The 10,874-nt window shown below is 35.1% G+C and overlaps 1 protein-coding gene across 1 annotated transcript; it reads right to left on the bottom strand.

Annotated features, from left to right (window-relative positions):
• Positions 1-275: 275 nt before the first annotated feature.
• On the bottom strand, positions 276-1,232 carry LOC100929438 (olfactory receptor 4K2). Its single transcript, XM_003755773.1, has one exon. The coding sequence runs from the start codon at positions 1,230-1,232 to the stop codon at positions 276-278; it is 957 nt and encodes a 318-aa protein (XP_003755821.1).
• Positions 1,233-10,874: the final 9,642 nt, after the last annotated feature.

The following is a 10,874-nucleotide window of genomic DNA, read 5'->3' as shown; positions in this document are numbered from 1 at the left end:
GTAATTAATATGGAATAGCTTTGCTGAGGCAAGCAGTGAAAACAAATGATATAGTTTCTCTTTCCTTCTACCTAAAACTGCTTTTCCTACTTAAAGAGGCCCAAAAGTTTCTCTTTAGAACTTAAAGAAACACCTCATTTTGAACATACAGAAGTTTAAAAACAATTACAAAACTTCCTTATAAGTGATTTGGTGATTATCATTTGAATAATAACAACACAGAAAATATGAATAAGATCAGTTAGGGTATCCAGAAGTGGCTTCATCTTAACTAATTAGAAGTAATGAGGTGACTGTGCTATCTTATCAGGATTCAAATATCTGTTTTTCAGTTTTTTCATAGCTGTTTTCACCTCCTGGTTCCTCAGTGTGTAGATTATTGGATTCAGAATGGGAGTAAAGATAGTATAAAACACAGAAAGAACTTTGTCTACCAGGAAACTGCTTATTGGCCACATGTAGATGAAGATACATGGTCCAAAGAACATAAAAACCACAATGAAATGGGCAGTGCAGGTAGAAAGAGCTTTGGAGGACCCCCCAGAGGAATGTTTTTTAATAGTTAGTATAACAATAACATAGGAGTTAAATAAGAGCATAAAGCAGGATAGAGCAATGATACCACTTGTGGAGATCATGAAGAATCCTAATACATAAGTATCTACACAGGCTAACTGGAATACCACAGGAAGGTCACAGAAAAAGCTATCTACCTCATTGGGACCACAGAAGGGCAAGTGAAGAGCAAATATCACCTGGCTCATTGAATGCATGACACCTACGACCCAGGAAGTCACTACAAGTATAATACACACCCGGGGACTTATAATGGTTGCATAGCGGAGTGGTTTGCATATGGCAATATATCTATCAAAGGACATGGCCATTAGCAGGATAATCTCAGTGCCAGTAAAGAGATGCAAGAAAAAAATCTGGGAGATGCAGCCATCAAAGGAGATAGTTTTATGTCCAGTGAGATAGTCTGTAATCATCTTGGGGGTAGCAAAGGAAGCTAGAGACATATCAATGAGGGAGAGGTTAGTGAGCAAGAAATACATGGGAGAATGAAGGTGGGAATCGGCGATCACTGTGATGACAATGAGACAGTTGCCCACAATTGTTGCCACATAAAACAAAGAAAACACCATGAAGAAGAAAAGCTGGAGGTCCCAGGAACTGGAGAGTCCCAACAACACAAATTCAGACACAGTAGATTCATTGCCTGTATCCATTGTCTCGAGGCACAGGCAAAGGACTGTAGAAAAGAAATCAGAGATAATAAATAATATTGGCATGGGAATTGCAATGTGATGTTTAAAATTCTGTTCTCCATAAAAATGGCACCAGAAATAAATAAATAATTTTGTGATGGGAATGATGATGATAATCATGTGTTTAAGATTTAATTCTTCATAATTTACTAGACAAGCACTAAAGCATCTTCACCAAAAGGAATTTAATACATTGACAATTCTTAGTTAAAGCTTATGAAGAACAATGCACAGGTTTTCCTTGTTGGTGATTAATATTTTTGTTTGAAAATGGCATTTCTCTCTGTTCATTTGCACCTATTTAAAAACAATATAAAACATATATTCCACTTTGGTGAAATGGAAACATATCGTCTCTCATTGCTCTTTGCGGTTTGTGAATATTTTGTGGATCATTCAGAAATTAAGCACAAAAAGCAAATAAGGTCCCAAAGAAATTGTAAGATAGTCATAAGACACAGGCAATGAGGAGAAGGGGAAAAGAGGACGAGGAAAGGGAAGGAAATAGAAGAGATGGAAAACTAAAAAAGAAAGATTTATCCATGACAAATGGACACATTAGAATGGCTTTCACCACCATGTACTGATTTAATAGAATACTTTAGGAGAAACAATGGCTAACAAACTTCTTCAGCTTTGTGCTATGATGAATTATCTGCTAGATGCTATATAAATCTCTTATTTTGCAGCACTGGTTTGCTTCCCCCAATAGCAAAAATCTCTTAGGATTAGTTATAAAGGTTAAAAGGGGAACTGAGAACTAGTAGAATTGCTTCAGTTACCTCTGCAGCCACTGAATACTGGACTACAGATAGATAAATAGTGGGGAGAGACTTAAATCACTGCTGCCCTAAACTCCCTAAAAATAAATCCAAGAGGGAGGGTGAAGAAATCCAGAAAGATGTCTGCCTGGTCAAGCTATGCACTGTAGGTATTGCAATCCCTTTCAGTCCCCTAAGGTAGACAGATGAATAGAAGGAAGATACATTCCTTCTATCTTCTCTCTTAGAGACTTGGCACTTCTCTGATCACATGGCCTCCCTGGCTTTCTTCACCAGCACTGCCTGCACCTTCTTTCATACAACTCCTCATCATGCTGGAGGAAGAACTGGATTACTCCTTCTCCCCCACTATCACTCCCAGACTCCCCTTTTGTTTCTTTCCCTCGTTCCTTCTTTGAAGTCCACAAAATTAAAATCTTCTCGACAATAAAAATAAAAATGGCTGGGATAAACTGATGCTCACCCCATCCTCCTATTCTCCACCCAAATCTTCCCTTATACTAGGAGACTTTAATATTCATGTAGATGCTCCCTCTGCTTCTCTAATTTTTAATTTCTCATTTCCCCTATCTCTTTAAGACTCAAAAAGTACTCACTTTACCTCATAACACTTAGGGATGGTCACACACCAGATCTCATTACCCACAAGAGCTCCATTTCCCTAAGTGGAAATTTAGGCCTTCCTTTTTGACGTTAATGTCTCATATCATTCATCCCTAGGCTTTTCTCCTCTGTTTTTTCTTCGGCCTTATTGAGACTTTCTTTCCTTCTATCTCTCAATGCTTTCATAAGCCATCAGATCTATTCTAAGTTCCCTTTCCTCCTCTAATCTCAACCCAAAAGTTAATCACTTCATCTCTATACTGGCCTCTGCACTTGATTCCTTTGCCCTGTTTCCTAATGCTGTTCTCTTGATTAAACCAGCCCTGGACTATTCCTACTATCTTATCTGCCTCTTCCACTCACTCATAAACTGCTTAACAAGTTGGTGGAAATCATGAAACTGTGCTACTTAAGTATATCCCAAATTCATGTTATCCAACCTCACTTGGACCTTCACTGAAACAAAGCAATCCTTTTATACTTATCTAATTGAAACCCTATTTCATTTCCTGAAGAAACTATATCAAACTTTATCTTCCTTCTTGAAACTCCATTCTACCCCAATCCAGCCTACCCCATTGGGCACTTTGTCTCCTACTTCACTGAAAAAATAAATGAGGCTAGGCTATTTGACATAAACCCCCACTTCTCCTATTCTCTTCATTTCAAGTACTTTAGGAATCCTTCTTTACTCTCTCCTCTTTCGCCTGATTTATGACAGAGAAATAAACTTTCTCTTTGCTCAAACTAGCTCCTCTACATGTGTACATGATCCCATTCCCTTTCCCTAGGTAGATTACATACTAATAATCTCTTTTTTCTTGACTCTTCCTATCAGATGCCTCAATGCTCCTTGTCCTCAAATATTCCCAAGTTTCTCCCATTCTTTAAAAACCTTCACTAGACCATATCATCCCCTCAAGCTATCATTTTATATCCCTCTTTCCTTTATTAGCCAAAATTCTTTACATTTACATTCACTGACTCCACTTAATTTCTCCTCTTAGTCCTCTACTCCTTGCAGTCTAACTTTCATTTTCACCTCTCAACTGATACTATTCTCTCCAAAATTACCAATCATTTCTAAATTATGCAATTTAAAAATCTTTTCTTGACTCTGGGAGATGACTAAGAATCATTACATAGAATTCCCAATCCCTCTATTTTTGTCCACCGGCATTTTTGATTTCCTTCACAGGCTAATTGTACACTATTTCAGAGTCTGATTCTTTTTGTACAACAAAATAACTGTTTGGACATGTATACTTATTTTGTATTTAATTTATACTCTAACATAATTAACATGTATTGGTCAACCTACCATCTGGGGGAGAGGTGGGCAGAAGGAAGTAAAATTGGAACAAAAGGTTTGGCAATTGTCAATGCTATAAATTTACTCATGCATATAACTTCTAAATAAAAAGCTATAATAAAAAAAAAGTCTTTTCTTGGTCCTCATCTTTCTCAATGTATCTGGTGCTTTTTACCCTGTTAATTCCATCTCTTCTGGTATACCCTTTTGCTTAAGAGTTTTTATAACAGTCATATTTCTCAGTTTAAAAGTCTGCTTTTTCTAAGTTTCCTTTGATAACTCATCGTCCACATTATACTCCCAGACTATGGCTCTTCCCAAAGTTCTCCAATGAGGCCTCTTTTCTTTCTCTCTATCTCCTCAATAACTTCAAATGCTCCAATTCCCAGATCTGTATACCCATCCTTAGTCTCTCTCCTGAGTTTCAGTTCCCAATTAATAATTCCCTATTGGACATGTGTCAAACTAAATATTTTGAAGATATCTTAAATTTAATTTTTTTTTAACTGGAATCATTTTTCCTTTTGAATGTAATCCTCTTCCAAACTTTCCTTTTCTGTCAAAGAAAGCACCGTCTTTCCAGTAGGTCAAACTGATAATCTTGACATTACATTCGACTCATCCCTCATTCCATATATCCAATCAGACCCCATTATTGATATATGTTGGTTATGGTTACCCAGATACTCAAACAACACCCCAAAAATAAAAAAATAAAATAAAAATCTGCCATAGAATAAGAACCATTAAGGAAGAATTTATGTACTGGAGTTGTTAACCTTTCCAATTCTCTTAAGTTTTGATATAGAATATTTTTCTGTAACAGAAATCTCTGACAATCAATAGCAAGTCAGTAGCAATTGAATTAAGATTTTGAATTGCCATAGGACCTTGAGTAAGTCAAATAAATTAAAGCACCATGTCTTAAGCTGACATGGGAATTAAGAAAAGATGGGAATGAAATTACAGGATCACAGGGTTAAGAGCTGGAAATGATCTGTTATACAGAAGAATAAAATGAATTCTATGAAGTCAAGTGACCTGTCCAACTTCAAACAAATAGTAAAAGGCAGAGATACTGTTGAAACCCATATTTTTAGATTTTAAGGTCAATTTTTTCTACTTCACCTATCCATTGCAATTTCCTGAAGTAAATTATAAAATTCAAGAGTTAGTGATCTTTCCAAAGTGATACACTATCTCCTCTGATCAGGCAGATCAGAGACAATTTAAAGCTCAAACTACTAGCCATCCAAAATTGCTCAGATGCAAATTAAGACAACTCTAAGATACCACTACACACCTGTTAGATTGGCTAAGATGACAGGAAAAAATAATGATGATTGTTGGAGGGGATGCGGGAAAACTGGGACATTGATGTATTGTTGGTGGAGTTGTGAACGAATCCAACCATTTTGGAGAGTAGTTTGGAACTATGCTCAAAAAGTTATCAAACTGTGCATACCCTTTGATCCAGCAGTGTTACTACTGGGATTATATCCCAAAGAGATTATAAAGAAGGGAAAGGGACCTGTATGTGCACGAATGTTTGTGGCAGCCCTTTTTGTAGTGGCTAGAAACTGGAAACTGAATGGATGTCCATCAGTTGGAGAATGGCTGAATAAATTGTGGTATATGAAAATTATGGAATATTACTGTTCTGTAAGAAATGACCAACAGGATGATTTCAGAAAGGCCTGGAGAGACTTACACGAACTGATGCTGAGTGAAATGAGCAGGACCAGGAGATCATTATATACTTCAACAACAATACTATATGATGACCAGTTCTGATGGACCAGGCCATCCTCAGCAACGAGATCAACCAAATCATTTCTAATGGAGCAGTAATGAACTGAACTAGCTATGCCCAGAAAAAGAACTCTGGGAGATGACTAAAAACCATTACATTGAATTCCCAATCCCTATATTTATGCACACCTGCATTTTTGATTTCCTTCACAAGCTAATTGTACAATATTTCAGAGTCTGATTCTTTTTGTACAGCAAAATAACGTTTTGGTCATGTATACTTATTGTGTATCTAATTTATATTTTAATATATTTAACATCTACTGGTCATCCTGCCATCTAGGGGAGGGGGTGGGGGGGTAAGAGGTGAAAAATTGGAACAAGAGGTTTGGCAATTGTTAATGCTGTAAAGTTACCCATGTATATATCCTGTAAATAAAAGGCTATTAAATAAAAAAAAACAAAACAAAAAAAAATTGCTTAGATGTTTTAAGTGCAAGGACTTTATCTTACTGATGTTTGTATCTCTGGCATAATGTAGGCACATTGAAAGTATTTAATAAAGTTGAATTTAATTTACTTGCCAACTCATTATTCTGGAAACAAGTAGATAAAACTTTTCTTTTAGAGATCATCTACTTTAACTCTTTCTGTTTACAGAAAAGGTAACTGGGGAAAAGTTAAATGATTTGCCCAGGGTCACATAGCTGGTAAGTGTGACAAGCAGTATTTGAATTTGGATCTTCTTGATGCAGAAGCATTCTGCTGTAGTCTTCTCTGGCCATACAACATCTGGAAAACTAAATCCAGTTCTGGCTGATACATTTTAGAAAAGATAGTGACAAGTTGGAGAATTATATTTAGAGAATATAATGTAGATGTTGAATCATCAAGGAAAGTGGATTCTGGGAAATTTCAGGAGGGAAGATAATTTTGAAATAGTTTCTTCAAAGGATGAGATAGGACATCAATTAAGGAAGAATAAATGAACTTCTTTGCTACAATGAAGAACCAGTTAAAGCTGGATAACATGAATTTGTGATGTACTCAGCTAGCACAGTGATAGAATTTCCTCTAATTTTGCTTAGCACTTTGTGAGTAAGAGTTGAGGAGACAGGTAGCAGGAGTAAAGTAGTCTTCAAGAGAAAAGCAGCAATAGGAAACAGGGGAAGGGATCTGAAAGCAGTGCATAATAAAGAGTTCAAATGGCTAACTATTGGATTGAATCTGGAGAGAGAGGAAAGAAAAGAACAGTCTTCCCACTTTTTAAATAATTTTTATATTGTCTATCATGGTTTCCAAAATGTAATATGTAATGCATGTAAATGTAATGTAATTTATTAAATTCTAATCCTACTTCTTTTTTAGTTTGGAGAATTTGATTATAAGGATTTGCAGAGAGTATAGAGACTAAATAGGAAGTTTTTATTAAAATGTGGTAAATCATATTATGGATTACCAGTCTGAATTACACATTTTAAGAATTGGAAGAAAGCTCAGAAGCCATCCAATTCAGATTATAGAAGAAATGCAATTACTTCTACAATCATCTCAGACAAAGATGATTCCTTATTTGCTTGAAACTCACTTTCAAGGGAAATCTAAGACATTTTATTCCCACTTTGGGACAATTTTGTTTAAATCTTTCTTTTCAATCAAACCTAAATTTGACTCTTTTCCACTTCCATCCATAACTTCTAATTCTGCTCTCTGGGACGAAGATAAATGAGTCTATCATCTTCTAGTCCTTCAATTAGTTAAAAATAGCTATTATGACCTCCCAAAATCTTCTCTTTTTCATTATACTAATTTTAAATTCCTTCAACTAATCATAATTTATTATTAACTCAAAGTGTTTCACTTTTCTTTGCATAATCTCAATTTTTCAATATTTCCCTAAAAATATGGCACCCAGAAAAGAGCACAATACTCCAGGGGTCCTCAAACTACGACTCTCGGGCCAGATGGGGCAGCTGAGGATGATTATCCCCCCTCACCCAGGGCTATGAAGTTTCTTTATTTAAAGGCCTACAAAGGCTAGAAACTGGAAACTGAATGGATGCCCATCAGGTGGAGAATGGCTGAATAAATTGTGGTATATGAATATTATGGAATATTATTGTTCTGTAAGAAATGACCAACAGGATGATTTCAGAAAGGCCTGGAGAAACTTACACGAACTGATGCTGAGTGAAATGAGCAGGACCAGGAGATCATTATATACTTCAACAACAATACTATATGATGACCAGTTCTGATGGACCTGGCCATCCTCAGCAACGAGATCAACCAAATCATTTCCAATGGAGCAGTAATGAACTGAACCAGCTACGCCCAGAGAAAGAACTCTGGGTGATGACTAAAAACCATCACATTGAACTCCCAATCCCTATATTTATGCCCACCTGCATTTTTTATTTCCTTCACAAGCTAATTGTACAATATTTCAGAGTCTGATTCTTTTTGTACAGCAAAATAACATTTTGGTCATGTATACTTATTGTGTATCTAATTTATATTTTAATATATTTAACATCTACTGGTCATCCTGCCATCTGGGGGAGGGCGTGGGGGGTAAGAGGTGAAAAATTGGAACAAGAAGTTTGGCAATTGTTAATGCTGTAAAGTTACCCATGCATATAACCTGTAAATAAAAGGCTATTAAATAAATAAATAAAATAAAAGCCCACAAAACAAAGTTTTTGTTTTTACTATAGTCTGGCCCTCCAACAGTCTGAGGGACAGTGAACTAACCCCCTATTTAAAAAGTTTGAGGACCCCTGCTAGACCCTAGTTTAACTATATGAAAACTAGAACCTCTTTACATAATGAATATAATTTTAAATCTATACTCCATTAAATACAATTTAAGATTATATTAATTTCTCTGGCAACCATATGACACATCTGATTGATTCTGAGCTTACTGTCTACCAACCCTCCCCCAATTTTTTTTTTCAGATAAATTTCTATCTCTCTATACCTTCTCATGTTATAGTGATGAAATTGTTTTTTTAACCTAAATATAAGCATAACTCTCCATTGTGGAACTGTCCTTCCTAAAATATAACAACCAGCATTAAACTTTACTATTCCAGATGCTTTATAACCAGAGAAGAATATGGCAGAGAGTTGGGATGAGAATCAGGAAGGTTTAAGTTCAGATCCTGCTTCTAATTTTTACTAGTTGTGAAACTGAGGCAAATCATTTAGTTTTTGTGAGTTTCCATTTCATCCTGTAAAAAGGAGTGTTTAAACTACTTTGTCTTCTAGCATTACATCTAGGTTAGCATAATGAGTGTGACTATGATGATTAGCAATATTGAAAAGAATTTTTTTTCCTATCCTCCAGATAGAATTATGTAGAAGAGTAATTTCAGAATCTGAAAGGAAATTTAGAATCCATTGAGTTTAATATTCTCATTGTGAAGAAACAGTAAAGGAAAAGAAATTGGCTTACCTAGGATAACAAAGCTAGATATTTTAACTGGAACTCTAATTCACATCTTCTGGCTTAAAATCCATCATCCTTTCAAATCTGTCATAGTATCAGTCAATATTTATTAAGTACCTATTTTGTGCCAAGTACTAGGTTAAACATGCTACATTGCCACAATAATATTTTTCTAATGTTGGAATTCAGTTTGAGATAAATCTATCTTGAATTTGATCTTATCTATTTTGCTTCCTAAAACAACAGTAAGATAGCACTACATAAGTAAGATAGCACTACATAATGGTCACATAAAGGGAGTGACAATGGCCTGGAATCTAAGGACAGGGTTATCTTTTAGTGAGCTTATCAATTTCCAGAATGTGAGACTTCTCACATTTGTTTTACAAGTGCTTGATTAGAAACTAGTTGACAACATAGTAAAAACTATTATTTTATATTTACATATATTGTATATTTATACATATTATATTTCATAGACAGCATAGTATACTGGAAATGTTTTATTTAATGACTTTAGTTCCGGTTATGATATTATTACTGTTTATCTGTGGTCCTCTGGGTGAATACCTTCATTTCTTCATTCCAATTTCCTCACTTGGCTCTCAAAATCTATATATTAAACTACCATTTGTTTCTCTTTAATACAATTAGCATATTCTCTGAAAGGAATAGAAGCTAAAATCAAATGTTGCAAAAAGATCAGATTACTTTTGAGTGCAAAAGGATCCTAAAGATCATTAATGACAATTCCTTCATTTTATAGTTAAATAAATTGAAAATTAGAAAGATGATATGTCTTGCCTAAGAGCATGCAGTTAAGTAGAATTTCTGGAATTTAATTTTAGGTCTTTTGCCTCCAAATCAGGTATTGATTTCACTATCTCATCTCAGTGATTAACATTCCACTTCTTTGTTTCTTTTTTTCCCCCCACCATCCTCCTGCCCATTTATCACATCTTTGATTTATTGAAAGGCAAACCTTTTGGAAAATGTCTTCACCTACCTCAACAGAAATCAGGACCACACTATAATCAATCAATCAAGCAGGCTTCAGTCCCATAATAATCTGATGGAAAGATTTTAAAATATCAGCCTTAGTTGAATTATTAGCCATCTAATAGCAGTGGACAAAATGGAATTTGTGGGGAACTGGGAATAGAGATAGCACTCATCTTGCAATGGGAGTTATTAAAACAGCCAATATGGCATTATTGTAGACACAAAGGGAGAATATATAAAGTGATCCCTAAAGTATAAAAAGTACTAGACTCAGATGGCTGTGAAAGATTCAAGGGGTGGTCACTAAAAAGAATATCATCTCTGATTTAATTCCCTTAGGAAGCATAAAATCCCCAAATAGACAAGTCAACAAGTAGTTATTAAATACCCACAGCTATGAAGTACCATATCTATACCTAAAAACAGTAACTAATGAGACTTTTTTTAAGGCTCAGTTTTTTCACCTTAGATTAAAAAGTTATGAAAAATTGGACAAAATGAAACAACTAACATTATATTAAGCATTGAAGGGGGAAAAAGTTAAAATGAAATAGTTTCCAGCTTTCAAGGAAGAAGGAAATCCTGACTTGTCAGGAAGAAGGAAAGTAGAAGAATAAGCTTAGAGGAGGAAAAAAATAAGATGCATTTTTATACACCTAAAGCTACAAAACAGATATCAAAGTCTGTCTAAAGAGGCA

Source organism: Sarcophilus harrisii, chromosome 2 (genome assembly GCF_902635505.1).
Source record: "Sarcophilus harrisii chromosome 2, mSarHar1.11, whole genome shotgun sequence".
Lineage (NCBI taxonomy): Eukaryota > Metazoa > Chordata > Mammalia > Dasyuromorphia > Dasyuridae > Sarcophilus > Sarcophilus harrisii.
This window is presented reverse-complemented; position numbering and strand designations above follow the sequence as displayed.

Excerpts from the sequence above, each read along its gene's own strand:
- LOC100929438 (XM_003755773.1), bottom strand. The coding sequence starts at position 1,232 with ATGGATACAGGCAATGAATCTACTGTGTCTGAATTTGTGTTGTTGGGA.